This window comes from Neodiprion fabricii, chromosome 2 (assembly GCF_021155785.1).
Source record: "Neodiprion fabricii isolate iyNeoFabr1 chromosome 2, iyNeoFabr1.1, whole genome shotgun sequence".
NCBI classification, from domain to species: Eukaryota; Metazoa; Arthropoda; class Insecta; order Hymenoptera; family Diprionidae; genus Neodiprion; species Neodiprion fabricii.
In genome coordinates this window covers 22,928,520-22,947,271 of record NC_060240.1, presented here as the reverse complement: position 1 = coordinate 22,947,271, position 18,752 = coordinate 22,928,520, and the positions used below count along the sequence as shown (strand labels likewise).

Below are 18,752 nucleotides of genomic sequence, written 5' to 3'. Positions count from 1 at the left end.
ATTATTTCTAGTTTACGCGTCCTCAGTAGGGTACTCCAACCGAATTCGATACAAAATAGGCAATAACTACTTTTAACCAATTCTTTCTTTGTAAATTCTGTATTTCGCACTTCGGCGCACGATAATAAGGTACTTGGACGACAACGATCCCGACGACCGAGGGACCGATATCTACCGTTTCCAGCTCTCGATGACTTCGCCTACCGACGGTCTAATCAGATTATACTGGCTACTAGTGATGCCGTCGAGATGAGACATTTCTTGGCGAGACGAGACGAGAAATTTTTCTCGACTGACGAGATTCTCGATCGAGATTCTCGACATCTCGAGGTTTCTCGAACTTCTCGAGATTTCTCAGATTTTTCGAGATTTCTCGGATTTCTCGAGATTTCTCGAGATTTCTCGAGATTTCTTGTCAATTTCGAGATTCCTGGAATCTCTCAGTCTACGTTTGATTTTTGGGGCACCGAACGAGAAAAATAAATAGTAACTAGGCGAGGCCTTGCCTCGTGAGGCCCGCGAGCGTTCTCAATTAATCAGGTTGCAGGGCTTCGCGAGGCTTCGCGAGAACTCGCGAGGCTCCACGAAGCCGCGAGCTAGCGACAGGGAGCTCGTGAGGACCCCGTAGCGCTTCGCTTCCCCGGCGGACTCGCAAGGCACGCACGGCGTCCCTCAAATTTTCATCGTTTTCGAGGATATTTCTAACGATTTTCGCAATCAAAGTTTTTACGTCGAACCGGCTCCGTGAAGAACGACTCTTGGATGTTTCTGGATCTCGTCGGCACCTTCTTTTCGTGTTGTTGAACACTGAAAAAGCGATCAAGTGAGTCCTTCGTTTTTCACCGGGCGTGCGACGCCATTACCAAGCCAATTATTCCCTTTTCGTCCCAATGATCAAGAAATCCCCGTTTTCTGTCTCTTCTCGAATTAATCATTCGACTCGAATTCGACTTACGTAATGTTGCGAACAGCACTGAGTGTCAAGTCGGCTCTTAACGCACTGATGCACAGCTATGGAGAACTTCGCGAGATGATAATCAACCCTGAAGAATGGGAAATCATCGCGGCTGTGTGCGCGTATTTAAAACCATTCGATCATCTGTCGACGGTTCTCGGTGGTCAAACGTACATTACGTTGCCGTTGGTAATTGTGGGGTTCAATATGCTTCTTGACAAAATCGAGACGGTAACTCACCAACTTGATGCGAAGCCATCGCGAAGTTGCGTCGACGAGGAATTTATCGAAGCTTTCCAAGCTGGAAGAGATAAGATACTTAAACACTACAAGAAAACGAATTGGATATATGGAATTGTTCTCATCCTCAATCCTCGGCACAAAGTTGAAACGTTTCAACTCACACCTTGGGGTCGTGACATAGAGAAGGCATCAATGGCTAAGTTTCAAAAAATTTTTCGCGAACAATATTGCGCAAATTCCACCGTCGAGATGATAGCATCTCAGGGTAAAAGTTTATCGGATCAAGGAAGCCAGGGATCCTTCGATTTATATGAACTTTATGAGGCTTCCACGCAGATTTTTCACGAAGACTGTAGTGAACCACAGCGAGAATTCGAGCGCTATTGCAAACTCAAACGGGCGAGCCGGAACGAAAATATTTTGGAGTGGTGGCGAAACAATTCGAATTCATTTCCGAATTTGGCAAAAATGGCGCGAGATTTCTTAAGCATCCCGGCGACAAGCGTCCCGGCTGAACGTTTGTTTTCGAAGGCCGGTTTGATCCTAAGGAAACACCGAAATAGGATGTCCAATGAAACAGCGAGAAGTCTGCTGTGTTTAAACGGATGGCTGACGTGCAGCCTCAAATCAGCGATTCAAAAAAATCTTAACCCGTCCGAATAATAAAAGTGCATTTGAAAGCGTTTTATTTGTATTTATATTATTCCAGCCCAGTCCATGCCCAAGCCCAAGGGCGCCGAGATTATTAAGAATTTCGAGAGTCTCGAAATTCGAGACGTGAAATTTTTCTCGGAATTCGAGACGAGAAATATTTCTTGAAATTTTTTCGAGACGAGAAATCCGAAATTCTCGTCTCGTCTCGCTCGACGGCATCACTAATCACCGCATCCACTATATTCTGTATTCGACTGGGTAACGATGAGAAGTTAAGACTCACGATACGACCCGTACTAGAAGAATCCAAAATATTTCTTATCGTTTTTCGTTTTATATTTTTTTTCTGTGTCCCGACCAGCCTAACCTTCCAACGAGCGGTCCGGAAGAAGATAGTGTCGCTGAGAGATAAGGCGGAGACGATATCGTTGCCTAGGCACTGTCGTACTACCAAGACTAGCGAAACGTTTGTATCCAGCTTGGAAACCACAGAATGTAAAGTCTGTCATTACTGAGATGCTGAGACATTCCTGGCAGGTGCCTGAAAGTGTCGGTGAGAGTACTTGTGTCTCTGTAGTAATCGTTTACCGCATCTCGCCACCTACGTACGACTTGAACTGTTAACAACGTGGGTCCGCTAACAGGAGTGCGCAACTGGGTTGAAAATTCATTAAAATGAGTTAGTTGGCACTAATTACGAAACCTCTGAACTTTAGTATCCGATCTGTGAAGTATCAGCTCCAACAATCGCGCTTACCACTCCATATACTGCTGGTAATTATTAAGGAGTTACGTACACCTGGCTACGTCAAAAAATCGATTTTTCATAAATTTGTTCATTCGAAAGTACGATCCTTCGAGTGACTATCCTGCAGGCCGGGTGAGCAGCGACAAGGCCATCAAAAGAAGGAACAATGAGGTTAACACAGCAAAAAAAAAGATCTAATGGAAGCGTCGACATTTCAGGAAGATTCGTCATATATACAGAGATCTAGTTTTGCATAGTTATATTTCACACAATAATTCAGTACTTGTGCGCCGTTTTTTTGATACTTCTCATAGTTTTTTTTCGTTATGAGTAGTGAAAAATTTTGAGGCGAAAAATCGGCTTTTTTGTTCCAAAGACTGCGAGGATTCGAAAAAATTTAATTTTTAAATCCCGGTTTACTGAGTACTAGTTTCATCTATCTACTTTAGGACATTTTTTTTTTTTTATTTAAATATAAGAAATAGTGAAGGCACGTCCGGTACCACAAACGCTATCAAGAAAAACATGTCTCAGGAAAACGACTGTAACTTTTTTACCGTTTGAAATTTTTCAACCAAATTTTCACACAATATGGATAATATGTCAGACTTTAAATTATAAGTAATAATTGTTCAATAAAATTCAGTTTTAAGTACGAAAAAAATTCTTAAACGTAATCTTAGTTTTAGCCGCCCCAGTTGTATGTAACCCCTTATCTCTTTTTCGATAACATGAAAAGCAGCTTCATTTATTGGCACGACACCGGAACATTCTACGATTTGACGATATTCAACCTGATGACTCGTCGCCCTACCAAATTTGACAGAAACACTTCAAATCCGCTGAGCGCCACGGTCTCCGCCTGGCCACCTAACGGCAGTCTACTCGTCAAGTTCGTACATCAGTGCCATCTATTTCTCGTTCTTTCTATGAACCCTGCGAGGGAAAAAACGGTTCAAACTTTGCCACTTCTCGTTAAACTACCGATGCGCTTAGAATTATTTGTAACAACTTTTCGTTCTACCTTCGTAACGACTTGGCGTGTTTTTCGTATCGTTGAAAATACCTTTTGGGCCTTAGTACCTTAGTACCTTTTGTTGTAACTCTCGATTTCGGATTATCGTTACATTGTAGATTTCGTAAGTAAGCTTTCGTTATCACACAACCCCCTGTGTTATGATTTTCGATTTTTGCTGAGCAAATAGTTCTTACTGATTATTGCATAACAACCCGACGAGGTCATTCTTCGGCGTTCGGCTTCTTGCCCTTGTCCGGTTTTCGTGCCAATGTCATTTTATCTTGACTATCACATATTTTGTATTCAATATTTTGAGTTTGTCAGTTTTATACCGAATTTAGTTTTTGTCCTAGTTATTATTGTTTTATACGCTCTACGCTCCATTCCTGACGTGTGTGAGTGAGCGCATATGCGAGTGCCTGTGTGCGGACAATGTCATATCTTGCTTCGTCTCTGTACCGATGATTTTGGGACTTATTACTGATCTATCGTGTTGTCTCCACATCAATTTCGGGTTGGGATATAGTGTGTAAATTTTCATTTCCCGTACTAAGCCAGTGTGTTACTTTTGCCCCTATTTTACTGTGTTATATCGTGTAACTATTCTACCCTGATTTAATCTTTTGATTAATAATTAAAATATTGTGTTTCTACTTTATTGTATCAACTCGTATACCATTATATTGATTCGTGTAGGGTAATTTCTTCACAATTATATCATAAGTTGTGCTACAATTTTTGTTGTACCATTCACATCTCCGGTAATTTTATTCTGAAATCTGTTGTATTATTTTTATATCCTATTTCTTTGGTCTATCCCCACTCTTTCCGCCGCCTTCTGCAACGTGGACGACGTAGTATGTCGGGTTCTGTATTACCGACCTTTCCGGGAATGCCTGTACGAGGCAGTCTAACTGAAGTCTCCTTATCCACCCCGAATAAGTTTCTACCTTACTTACTAACTCTTTTGTTCCGTTTGCGTGTATCCTTTTCACTCCTTGCCCCCACGTTCCTTTCCTCCAATTACTGACAGCAGAGCTTATCGTTTGATTCAGGTAATTTCCTTGATTCAACTTTGTTTTCTTTGCTGACATTTTGTTTTGTCGATTCTTCATTTCGTTGACACTTAGTGCCTGGCGCTTGATATTTGTTCCTAATCTTGTTTTCCGATATTTCTTGCTCTTCTAATTACTCCGTTATTTTGGTTTATTGCTTTAAATTTACTCTGGGCGTTTACTAGCCTGCTCGTCTGAACACTAACTTTTCGTAGGATGAAAGTGACACGGTTACGTTGTTTCAAAAAAAAGTAGACCGTATGAAAAAGTCGTCAAAATAATTAAAAAAAATTAATTATATAAAGATTTTCATACACTTTTATTTTTTCAAATAAACAATTGTTCTAAAAAAATGGGAGTTTTTTTTTAGAAATATTTTAACTCGTCTAACGCCAAGGTATGAAAAAAAGCATTTACAAAGCATGACAAGAAATTTTGTTTTTCGTAGACCAATGTTATTATGCATGGTGTATATGACTAATAAAGTTGATGGCGGTGATAACAATAAAGATGAAATACAGATAGCGATACAATGATAGCAATATCAATAACGATGATGATGACGATAACGATAACGATAACGATAACGATAACGATAACGATTGCGATAGCGATAGCGATAACGATGTCGATGAAAGTGATAATGACAATAATAGTAGTGTTATAGTACTCATAGATCAAGTTTTCTAATCGTGCGTATACGCTATATCGCTAAATATTATCTCAATCTGACGAATGGAAAAAATTGTGGAAAATGATACAAATATAGGCGGTGCAATCGTCGATACCAATCTGTTTAATAATAATGAAAATGATAGTAATTACCACCAAGCCCACAATACGCTTTCGGCTAAGTCCCCATAAGCGATCAGCTTGTGCGGGGCGAGGAAGAGAGAGGTTAGTGACCACTTTTATACGTCTGCAGTTATCTTGACGTTTAATAAAAGCACCCGAATTTAAACAGGCGGCAATGAAAACTGCAAAACACCTTACGCAGGTGCAACCGGACCAAATTGCACTACTACGGAAGTAGGCGGTAGCAGTAGTATTTTTGTCTATCCTACAGATGTTTCACCTAACTCGTACAAATTAGGTAGACTAGCAGATATTTACTTCAGACACTTGCACTTGCACTAAATTACGTCTATGGATAGCTGATATACTTTCTTCCGCATTCATTGCGTCCTATCCAAGCCCCGCTCCCTTAACTCACGTACCGTGATATATAGAACTGGTGAAATTCTTGAAAAGCACAGTCACTACGTATTCTTTTTTTCAAGACATTACAATCTTTGTTCACAGGCAAATTATGTGCCCATTTTAGTTTTAAAAGTACAGCAAAATGGGATTTCGATAGAATTTCCTAATGAATGTTACGGTATTATGAAATTGTAAATAGCTCACATTCTTCCATTCGTAATATAAAACGGTTATAATTGCTTATAAGGATATTCAAAATAGAAACTGCTGTTGGCCACTTTGAATACCAAATCGATAACCCCTAATAAAATTCACTCAACCTTAGCTGTTTGTAAAAAACTTTGGCGTGATAATTATAATCCAAGTAACTCTACAGACGGCGATGATAAAACAATTATTGTCTATGCTTACAGACAGGAATGAACTGTTTTGTCATCCCGGTCCGTAGAGTTACTTGACTTATAATCGTCACACCAAAGTGAGGTCTTTCATAATCAGCCTCTCTAAAGTTAAGTGAATTTTATTAAGGGCCGGCGAAATACATATTTGAAGTGACATCGTTTCCAATATTACCCAACCCTCTGAACTATAATATGGTGTATTTTCTGTTAGATTTTCGATGGACAGTTAATTTTGGAATACATGTCTGCTTGTAGCTAATCGTCTTGTATTTTATTTTCTTTTGTCAATTTCATCCTCTTTGCACCACTATTTCCATAGTTATAAATCTGAGACGTTTCTTTTTATTCTATCTACCGATGGTACTATACTGCATAGAGGGAGCGGTGCCGAGACTGGAGCTACATGATGCCTGGTAATCACGTGTTAACCCTTCCATCACAATCTGCTTTCATATATTCTTATATTGACGTAATATGAAAATAATGATTAGCAGTACGTAGTCAATCTATCTACATGACATAAAGGGGGATAGATTTATATTATGTATGTACAAAAATAGCGTTGTCACACCACCTAGAAATAATAAATTCGATTATAATAACTCTTTATTACTATACATATTCTACTTTGTCTACTCCTATTCAGAGCTGATACTAATTTTATTATTATCTCTTGTTTTTCATAAACTTTCTTTTCTACTTCCTTTTACCAATGTGAATAAATTTATGGAAAAAAAAACAACAATGATTCAGGAAAATTGTCATAAGTATTCACACAAATGATTTCCGGACTTTTCTAGATACATGATTTGATGTATTGGTACGATTATAGTAAAATTTATTCACATTATAATATGCAATAAATTAATGCAAAGCGAAGTTCACTTACAACTAAATAATGATACACGGAGAAAAAAGATATACGAGTGAATACGGTTATCTGGAAATGACAGTTACGGTTGGAGAAATGTTTTCAATTCTAAAATATTTTATCCCTAAAAAAATAATACTATTTATCACTTCAACAAGCCGACTTAGAAAAAGCAGCCATACGCATAAGTGGTCAAGTGAGTATGGCTAGTATGAGAAATCGGTAATGGTATTTTAAATAGTGATATAGTTGTGCAAGCGATACTCGCCATAATTTTTGCTCCAAAGACTATCGTGTATACTCAAATCTACCGTAATCTGGAATATACCCGGCTAATTTAAGTTTTTCTCTCCGTGTAATGGCACCAATAATAATGATAACAACAAATAAATTGTCAAAATAGTGCATTGGCTTACCCAAACTTTGAATAATCTACTTAAGGGGGGGTGCGCCATTTTTTTATTTTTTTTGCCTCGTTTTGTGCTTCAAGGTGTTAAGTACAAGTGTGCCAAATTTCATCCCAAAATCCGCAAAATTGAATTAAATTAGCATATGAACACTGCAAGTACTCCATATGCTTGTAAATTGTACTCAAGTTTGAACGCGTTTTTCGCGGAACAGCTGTTTTGCAACTAGTGTGCACGATATTTGAAAAACCAGTAGAGCGATCGACTACAAATTTTAACAGCATGCAGAGCCATACATACTCTTATCGTTTGATGAACGAAAAAAGCGATGTGTAGTCAGATCATTTCATCAGTAGTCATTTCATAAAAAAATAATTTTGCGATTCATCAAACGGCAGCTACATGTTTACAAACTGGGGAAGGGTTGAAATTCCGAATTTGAAAAGTTCCGAAAGTCCCGAATTCCGAATATTTTGGTGGCGAAATTTAAAGTCAAGAAATAAAATTTTGACGAAACATCAAAGTATTGAATGGTCCGAAACCCGACGCTCAAAGTTCCAAAAATGCAAAGTTCGGAAAGGGAAAAATTCCGAACGAGCACAACTTCGACAACCCAAAGTTCTGAAAGTGCGAAAATCAAAAAATCTGATACATGGAAATTCCGAATGATCGCAGATTTTCGGCTTGGTGAAATTTCACCCCTTTGATCTTTCTTTGTTTTGGATTTTCGATATTCTTAAGTTCGCAATCCTGGTAATTCTGATTTTCGGTTTTTCTCATTTTTTGTCACCCACTCGTTGGGTAAACTACGCTATGCGAGTATATTTCAATTTTCGGTATTGTAATTTACCGAATCTTTATTTTTCGGAATTTTTCTCGATCGGAACTTTACTTTTCGGAACTTTACTCTACTGTAATTTAAATTTTAGCAATCTCGCATTTGGGAACTTTGAGTAGTCGAGTTCTCGACCATTCGAAACTTTGTTGTTTCGTAAAAATTTGATTTCTTTACTCCAAGTTTCGCCACAGAATAATTTGGAATAAGGCGTTTTCGGAACTTTTTAAATTCGGAACTTCAACCTCGCCCCTAGAAACTAAAATTCCGTTCGGTTTTCTCATTCAGACTACCAGAAGTGAAGAAAACCTGCACCCCTGCGGTTGCGAAACTGCGTCCGGGGGTCACGGATGAGGAAGATGTGAACATGTAAAATATCGATTAATACAAGCTGCAAATTTTGGAAGTAATTAATTGAACAGTTTTATATTTATTGAATCCAAAAAAACTCATTTTAGCGGAAGAAATGGGACACCTTCCATAAGGGAAACTTCGGTGAAATTTTTAAAACCGTTACTGGAAGTCGTATAAAAAATCCTTCCACTAATTTTTATATTATGGTAATATAGGCTTTCAAACAAAGTTTCATTACAGGAGATTGAAACTTTTTTCAATGCATATAATACCATAACCTAAAAATTGGTTGAAAGTTTTTTTTATGACTGGTTTTAATCGTATAAGAATGAAAAAATCGATTTTTCTCCAAAGTTTTACCGAAGTCTTCTCTTAAAGAAGTCCGTGTTGCCGGAAATGACTAATTTAAATTCAGTCCTATCATTGTGCCCTGAATTTAAGTGTCAGTGGATAGTAATTTTTAAAAAACAATATGAATTTAACAGAAATATTCGTGGCAGAAAAGCATTGGACAATATATATTCCATGCGTGACTAAATGATATATACCTACATTACGAGTGAATTGCGGAACAGCAAAGTTTTGTACGACGTATGAAGCGAATTAGAAATCAGCTATTGATGTGTATAATGTCTGTATATGATAACTTATCTTGTTACACCTACTATAAAAAGTATGCGAATTGGTAAAATAATACTGTATGTTTATCACAATAAAAGTGTGGCACATTTTTCTTTTTGTATTATATAAGTTAGTGGATTCACGTCAGCTAACTTCAGACGAAAACGGTTCTGAAATTTGACACTTTTGTAGTGCTAACGAAGAAAAAAGTCTCCACTAGTTTGTAAAATTTGTCAATATGGCTATCTCAAAAACAGCAATTTTAAATAGAGAAACTTTTGTGATTATTAATTTTAGAGAGGTCACATTTTTATTGTATTTTTTTAGTGCCAAACTACTGTGTAATTTAAATGAGTCAATTAGGCTCAATTTAGTCGTGACGGGATACTACATACAGATTGTCTGAATTTGAAAGAGTGTTAGCAAATGTTTTTCAATTATGACCTTGAATGATTTTGAATACAAAGATATTGTGAGAAGTTGAGGTTCAACAGAAAAAACTCGTCTCATTTATCAATAAATAAACAAATGATACGACATTGGCCGACCGGAACAAAAATATAACCATTTAAAAATCAGTAATAAATAAATTTTAGTCGATTAAATGCGGATTTTTTGATTTACTGTTCTGTTGAGAACAGGCTATTTTAATAAATTCAACGCAATTGACTTAACTTCATCTTTATAATTCTTGATGCTACTATTTTCTTAGTTTTCGAATACGCTTGATTGCAGTGATTTTTTGTTGCTCCAATTTTATTAAAATAGACTTTTCGAGATGAAAAATCCCATATGTATAAGTCAATCTTATTATATAATTTTTGATCACATGTTACTTTATTTGAACTGCAAGAGTTAGAGACGTTCGTGAATTTTTTAAACCTAGTTCTTGTATCGTATAATAAAAAGGCCACTTCCTGCGGATAAAAGTGAAATATAATCATTCGGTAATTTGGATATGTATAGAGACATGAATTTTTAGACGTTATAAAATTCAAATATCCGTATATTCGTTATTTTTTCCAAACTTTCAAAACACTATATTGATATTGTTTATTCTCGGTAGCGCTATAGGTACATTAAATTATAAAAATCTATTACTCTGCTTACCTGTCTTTTTTTAAGTGGCATGGCACGAGCACGCTCGTGATATCTTATACTTACTACCAATTTATAAATATAATTGATTTCAACGAGTTCTAAAAGAAACAAATCTGATCTTGGCGATCGGCCAAACTGGTCTTGTGTACAGAAACTTTTTTTCTGACTTGTATTCGTATACTGCTTTATTATTCACAGAAAATACAATTTCGATTTTCTAGCATATGAGAAAACGATTGCTACTTATGTATGATACGTATGTATGCATGCGATGTACAGGGGATTCGATAGCATCAGATTTTCATCCAATTAATTGTGATTGAATAATGCGGTTGTCTCATTTCCCCTTACTACATCACTGTCGAATGTAGTAAGTTTTCCATAATTTTAAGCATTCAAACCTTAAAAGTCTCTTGATGCTGTCTAGATACATTTTAATGAACATATAGTTGTAATATCTCAAAAACTAGATTATTTTGTTGCATAATTTAGAACAAAAAACAGCTGAAGTTACCAAACTCGTAACTAATGCGAACAAATTATTTTTCCCAGCAATATATCCTTCATTTTTAGCTAGATTAGTTATATAAACATGCAAACTAAACGTGATATGGTTATGGGCAAATGAACATTATACACCTAACAAGGAACACCAATTTGGTGTCCCCCTTTTTTTATCTACAGAAAAACGATTTAAAGCGGTGAAATCGTTTCCCAAAGATGGGCACACAGCGGGATGATTTCTTGATGCACTTGTTGCATTAGAATGAAGAGAACGCTGAAATGTTCTATTAATGAATAGAAACATTGCAGCGTTGGTTTCATTCAAATCCATGAAGTGCTTCTATCCAAAATTGAGAAACCACCTCATTGAATGCACATTTTTGGGAGCCATTTTCACCCAGTTAAACAGTTTTTCTGCCGATAAATAATAATACGAGTCTTTTAGTTTTCAATGTTCTAGAACATATGTGAGGTGCAACGACAAAATGGGGGGGGGGGGGGGGACACCATACTGATGCTCCTTGTAAGACATATTTGGAAAACGCGTTTAACTAAATGATGCAACGTTGAATATTATTGATTGTTAATTATACAGTATCTTCACCATTTCACTGATGCTAACAAGTATTTGTAGAGTGATATACGATCCATGTGCATGCCTCCGCGCTACAAACATTTGTAAACGTATATTATAAGAAAACATGACTCACCCTGGCAGCTATAGAGGTTGTTGGTTTTTCGAGAAGATCCCAGAGACATTTTTGATATTGCGCACATTTTCCTTCCCCGAATTCCTCCTCCTCTCGTTGCCGAAGAGACTCGGCCTCCTTTCTCATTTCCTCGTGAACGTGCTCCTTCCGTTGGTGGTATTTGTGCTGGCAGCAGCTTTCGAGATAAAGCTCGTCGATACCCCAGTACTCTAAGTCATCGCTGAATGCTAGAACGCACATCTCGTCAACTAAATGGAGTTTCCCAGTCCTGTAGAAATTTAATATTGAGCTAAACGACTTGGGATGTCGATCGAAAAAAAATTCGTTGTCTATAAGCGAGTAATCGTCACAAAGCTCAGTTATTGCTTCGTGGGTATTGCAGTCTCGGAGACGTCCGAGACGAGTGTGAGGCAGTCTTTCCAGAGTACGCCAAAGAACTTCGTGTTTAACACCACCGACATTAATGCAGACTCTTCTGTTCAAAGCTTTTGAACGCATCAGCATGAAAGGCTCCGGTGGTAAGGATGTCATGGAACGCGAGTAAATGCGTTGTTGCATGTGAAGAGGAAGAGGTGGTGGGGGTGGTGGCAACGGTGGCGGAAGCATCGATGGTAGCGAAGCTGGAACTGTTGAGAATGAAGCATAACGAACTTCTTTATTGCCCAGGCTACCAAGGTTCCCAAGGTTCGACATGTTTCCAACCGTGACAAGCGATGGGTCATATGTGAAAGAGTCCATCGTTGACTCAAGATGAGGGACCTGAGTATAAATCGAAGTAGGAACTCCATTTCCGTTGCGTTCTGGGTCGGCACCCGTTTCATCATCAAACCTTCTGTCGTTCAGCATGAGATTAACTTTAGCTTGAATGTCAATCTATGCTTGACGATCAGTCGCCTTTCAGCTTCATCCGCCAGTGGAACTCTGGTCCTCTTTTACTAACCTCCCACCAGTTGGCCACATCTTAATGTTAGTCCTAAAACAAAAAACAGTGTTCGTGGTCAGTTGATTTAACACAACTTTACTGCATCTTTGTGTATAATCGATGTATCTACAACGCTTTGATCCTACGATGTTATAGATCTCAGTTTAGAGATCCAAGTACTAGAACTTTTCACGCTACAATCCATACCTATAGAGAGAAAAGAAATCAATCGCAGTTGAAATTACTCGAATTACTCAACATCTTTGAAATAGAAATGATTTAAATTGCTTGAGATCGAATGCAATCGACAGAAATCTTCGAAATCTTACAATCATTCTTGAACTAATCTGTAAATGAATATCCACTTGTAAAAAAATTACTAGAGTTAGCATCTTATAGTTCACTAAGGAACTCTGTGCTAGGTGCCTCCCTCTTTCACGATTAACGGGTTGTAATAGGATGAAGCAAACGGCGTTTTTATCGACCGGACCGCAATATAACAAATTCACCTGTCATTCCACGACAGGGGCACAGAACGGACTTTATTGAATTGAAAATCGATGTTTAAGGATGCTTTATATTGACAATTCTGGGCACTGTTTTAATTAATTACATTTTAATTAAAAATTACGAATGTGTTTATTAATTTAAAAAAATTTTAGTGAAATTCTCATTTATAATTGCAAAAAAAAAATCGATACCAATTACATTTATAATTTGTAATTAGAATGAAAACCGTCACTGATTACATTTGTAATTTGTAATCAAAATTTTTCTATTTAGAAATTGTAATCGTAGTATTTTTGTTTTTTACTCAATTACAAATTACGAATGTAATTGGTAATTTCAACGTAATTCATTACACAAAGTGATTAGTGGTGGTCAACATTGACCAGTATTTCCTCCAAAATTGATTGTTATATGTTTTATGTCCTCTACTTGTATCCTGTTTAGGTTATGTGGAGAATGTACTCGAGAATTGAATTACGAAAATCCAACAGATGGTGGATGGCGGGAAGAACGCGTGTAGGATGAGTGATCCGTAATCATATTCGACGGTGTGTATTAATTCCTTTATCAAATACTATTTTCCTTATGCCAAATAAACATCTTGAAATCGTTAAACAAGTTGATGCCATGATTATCCTATACTTAGTAATGTATGCAACTCCAAGTCCATTGATATCACATTAAAATTCCCTTTTTATCCATTTTTTGAAGAATTTGTGACGAGTAAATGTGTATTTCATCGTAAGAATGCTTGTTTGTATAAATAGATCGGTCATGACGTACATCATTGCAAGAAAGATTCGAGCGAGTGAGACTTCAAGTTGAAAATAAAATAAAGAAATACGGTATAAGTAGTGCCTGGTAGAAATAATTTTACAGAAGAGAGAGAAGCAAACACTGAAAACAAACATTAACTATAACTATAGTGGGGCGTCCGACGCAAATACAGAGGATATAGTAACAACAATGTGAGTAAAGTTGGATTTGGACAAACAGATTGTATATGCATATCGTGCGTTGCGTCAATCACGTAGGTGTGGCCACACGAATCCATGGCGCATCACGTCTGAGAGAATCTCACCAGATAACAGGCAGAGGAGTAGTAACTGTTAACGCATAAAAACTGTTCAAGTGCCGAAATATTGAAATAAATATACCAAGACTGAGAGTTGAGATAAGCTAAAACATAGAAGTGTATACAAAAAGCAGACTATAATAAAACAGGTTGAAAGCCTTGCAAATCAGTGTGCGGAGGAAGTATATTGTCTATCCAGAACTTCTAACAACCATTTATTTATTCACCTCAGACAAATGAATTGAAGAAAATGATAATAAATAAAGACAGCCTCTGTATCAGAAGCCAGAAGCATATCCGTATAAAGCGTATAATTGAAAGTTATATGGAAAATAACTAGAAATTTTTTCAATTAACGATATTAAGGGAGTGCCCTGATCGATTTCAACGTTAACGTATATATATCTCCAAATATCGTAGTTCATGTATCTCATTGACAAACGTGAAAAAGGGCTTAATCCTTTCAGGCATGCATTTTTCTTACATGCGATTCCCTTGAAATTTTGCATACATGGGCTTTCGGGGTCGCAAATTGTGAATCTGAATTCGAAATTTAAAAAGTCAAAATAGTGGATCTAACATAGTGGACAAACAAAAACAATAAATCGAAAAATTTTGATTTAATTTTGTAAAATTTTTTGGTGTGTAATAAGTTTGAGTAAAAATTGGCATTCAGAATTTCATGGTAGATTAGGAGAGAATCCTTTTTTTCATGGAAAAGTAGAGATTTCCACCATTTGTTTACATGTGCACTAAATAAATAAATAAATTTTCTTTTTTTTTTTAGACGTATTGTTAGAAATATTTCAGTGACCACGTGGGACCAAATAATTCGAGAGTTGTTACCAAAAAAGTAGCTTAATAAGTAGAAGATAGGTTAAAAAATTTTTTAGATTTGCAATATATAAATAAAAGAATCAAAAAATTCGAGAGTTGTTACCAAAAAGTAGCTTAATAAATAAAAAGCTACACAAAAAGGTGGGACGCTGAGCGTCCCAGAGTGAGTTGAAGAGTTATCTGGGTTAACAGCCACATTCTATATGCAATTCTCAACGAACATACTCCGAAATCACAGTAGTAAATTTGCAGAATTCATGACATTTCTTTAATTCTGCGTCTAAGGAAACAAATTGAAGTATTTTTGTTCAGAATTGCATGTGGGGCATTCCCAACATATAAAATGGGGCCTTTAAGCGTATTTCCGCGTTTGAAATACGTGGACTTTGAGATTTGTAGATGTACACATTAATGTCGAAATCGACCAGGGCACCCCCTTAAGTGTTTCAGCAGTGCCCAATTAAAACTGTTTATTCGTTAACGATATAAAAAGAGAGTATGTGAAACACTATCAATGATAAATGGCTCATAAAGTACTAAGGAAATAATCTAAGCAATTCCCAAATATATATAGTGTCGGAGAAGGATGTGCAATAGCCATAAAACAAACTTGACTAAGTGAACGTTGTTGTGTCCCGAACGAGAAGACATACAATTATGTGTTTATTTATGCAGAGAATACTTTATGGTTGTGTGCAAGAATAACGTGTTCAACATTATATACATTCATTCAGACGAAGGTAATAAATTATTTGAACGACCAAACGATAGTTTCGTACAGTTCGATGGTTACGAAGGAGAGTTTTCCGAGAATACAAAGAGTTCTTTTATCGCCACTTGCAGAGTCGAATAAAAATTTTGGTGACATTATATTGGTACAATTCCATAACAACATGAACATTTTACATACGGGTAATATTATGTATACTTATTTTGAGCACCGTTACACGGTCATATTGCATTGCAAACAATTGAAAAACCTTAACAGGAAAAAGAAACACAAGATTCAAATCAGTAACGTTACAATACAACAAAATATTGAAACAAAAAATACTGTTTCGCAACTCTAAAATGAATTTGAAGGAGTCGAATTTGCAAAATATGAATATGTTTTGTTTCGTTAGAGTTAACTGAAATTTCATACTCAATCTTCATGTCGTGAAATAACGATTTTTCCTAAAAATGTATTGTCACACTTTAACATTATGAATTAAGTTCTCCCAAAAAGTAGGTTGTACAATATGAATATAGAGCAACAGTAGAAGATAATTTACATAAACGAAAAAATAAACACGGGTAGATCAAATATGCAAATAAGTAAACAAATAAATGTACGACGAGACATCAAATACGACATGCAGATTGCAAATGAAGTGTAAAATAGTGTTTTAGAATTACGTAAAATGCATAGATTGAAACTGAGATTGTGATATTTATACCTCATGTAGTGACTTGATGATCATTTATGTCATGTCGACCCTCCACCGTTAAATAGCCCAGTCAATCAAGTCAATCTAGACATTTGAAATAGCCAAAATTGGGGGAAAGCTGAATTTTTGTGGAGAGCTTGGGTTCACCATGAGAAAGAAAGTTTCAAAAGTCCCCATTAATCCCATGTGCGCTACAAAAGTTATTCGGGGTCAAAGGTCAAAATTTGAGGTCTTTTGGATTTTTTTCGGAAACGGTGAGTTTTATCGAAAAAGTACTTTTGACCAAAGTTGTAGATCCTCAAATTATCTACAAAAATGGTCTTTATAATTTTTTTTCCAAGAGTCACCATTTCTGAGATATCGCGATTGTAAGAGTCACGTTATACATGATATGCACACATTTCCACGCCACCTATGAGGTAGTGTACTCGACGTGTTTTTTTTTACGTGGTTTCGCCAGTAGGCCTATTCCACGAACTATTATAATGTAATTTTCAAGGACAATACTTTTTTAAATGCAAAAGATTTTAAATGCAGATTGACCGGGCTATAAAGATGAGTATGAAAATCACAATCAACTGCGGAAATCAAGTCTAAGCCAACCACGTGTAAGAGCATCGATGGAAACCAAGTATCGTAAGTGGTTAAATTATGTTATTATATACGACATATCGATCAAGTGATTTAAGAATTCGATCACAGGTCTAAGGTCTACATGCTATTTATGCGGGCGGGTCTTCGAAATTATTTTTTAAACAAACTCCAGAAATTGGTTATTATCGATATGGGACAATGTATTACTATACATATGGGATATTGTTCAAGATCGGAAGTTGCGATCTTAGATCTGCTTCGCAATTTTGCATGCAGAAGTAGTAGTCGACAAACATACCCCGAGTTCTTTAAAATTTTTGGCACCAACTCTATCTGTACATTTAACTTGCTATTTCCGACGCGCCAATTCTCTAAAATCAGAAAATGTTTAGAACAATCTAGTAAAATACAAATACATTTTGAGCCTCTGTCAGAAATGAAGTTTCAAACGGAGGGAAAGGACATTTCGAACCAACAAAACAGATTTTGTTGGAGTCCATTCACTCCAATCTAGTATCCCTTATTTGTTCCAAATACGATAACTTTAATTCAACACTTTCGATATAGTTAGTTTGTCAAAATGATTTATTCAAATGAATTCCTTGAGTCAAAAGTCTTTTCTTGTTGTATCGAATGGAGTATTGGTTCGAGTGAACCTTTCGATGTATTTTCGAAATTGAGTCAACTAAATATCATTTCATTTCAAGTTTATGTGTCGTTTCTCTAAGTCGCATGTTAGTTGACGGAAACAATTATGTACTTTAAATAAAATAAGCACATAAATCTAACCGACAAAAAATTTACATCGATTGAAAGCCAAACTTCATCAATCTAACCGGAACTTGTTTGGTGTAACTGGTTGAATCAGTTGCACTAATTTGTTGACGAGGTGAAAGAAACACCACATGCTTTGAAGCAAGTAGAGTATATGTAAGTATATTCATCGTAAATATCAGTATACCAGTACAATAAACGGACACTAGGTGGTGAACTATCTCGCTACGGAAATAGCTTTAAATAAAATCTATTGATACATGTTCTATTTATACTTCGACACATCCAAGAATAATTTTTCGGGCTTTATGCTACGAGTACGGAGCTCTTGGATTGATGTTTCGGTAACACTATACGAAACAGCGAGGTCTGACTTCGCGATGACTGGCTGAGAGATCCTAGGGCTTGAGGTTTTTTCCTAATTTCATGACGGAAACTGGCAATACCTAAGTCGTTCTTGTATCTTTAATGTGATGTGGTTTTGGTAACTTGGCAGATTTTTTTATATTTTCGATACATTTGCCTAGACTTCATTACTTTTTGTAAGTATGCGGCAATGATACTGTTGGTCCCAAGTAACCGATCAACTAATTGTCAGTAAACCACAACTTTTATACTTTTTGCCATTCATAGTTGATATCGCCACTAAGATCACCACGATGAGAACGCAAAATACCAGTACTGCTGATCCGATTGGCGCACCTATACGTACATACGACTATTTCAATTTTTTTAACAAATAATCAATATATTTATCCCTTTTTTTTTTTGAAAAACACTTCATTCAACCGTCAAGTACAATAAGCATAACTCAAAGGGTATTCCTGGTTAAGAGGGGCCAAATGCGCCTGTTTCGGGATTTTTAAATTACCTGTGCAGAAATGTTTCTAAGTCAGAAAAACAGGTTCCCAGTGGTTCATAACCACTGAAATA

The 18,752-nt window shown here is 36.4% G+C and overlaps 1 protein-coding gene across 6 annotated transcripts in view; it reads right to left on the bottom strand.

Moving 5' to 3' along the window:
* Positions 1-18,752, bottom strand: part of LOC124174762 (potassium voltage-gated channel subfamily B member 2) — a 107,636-nt gene that overhangs the window by 77,030 nt on the left and 11,854 nt on the right. For all 6 annotated transcript variants that reach the window (XM_046554214.1, XM_046554215.1, XM_046554216.1 and 3 more), the window contains one exon: positions 11,678-12,650. In XM_046554214.1, the coding sequence (XP_046410170.1) occupies positions 11,678-12,523 (846 nt within the window). In that variant the 5' untranslated portion in view covers positions 12,524-12,650. The remainder of the gene's footprint in view (positions 1-11,677; positions 12,651-18,752) is intronic.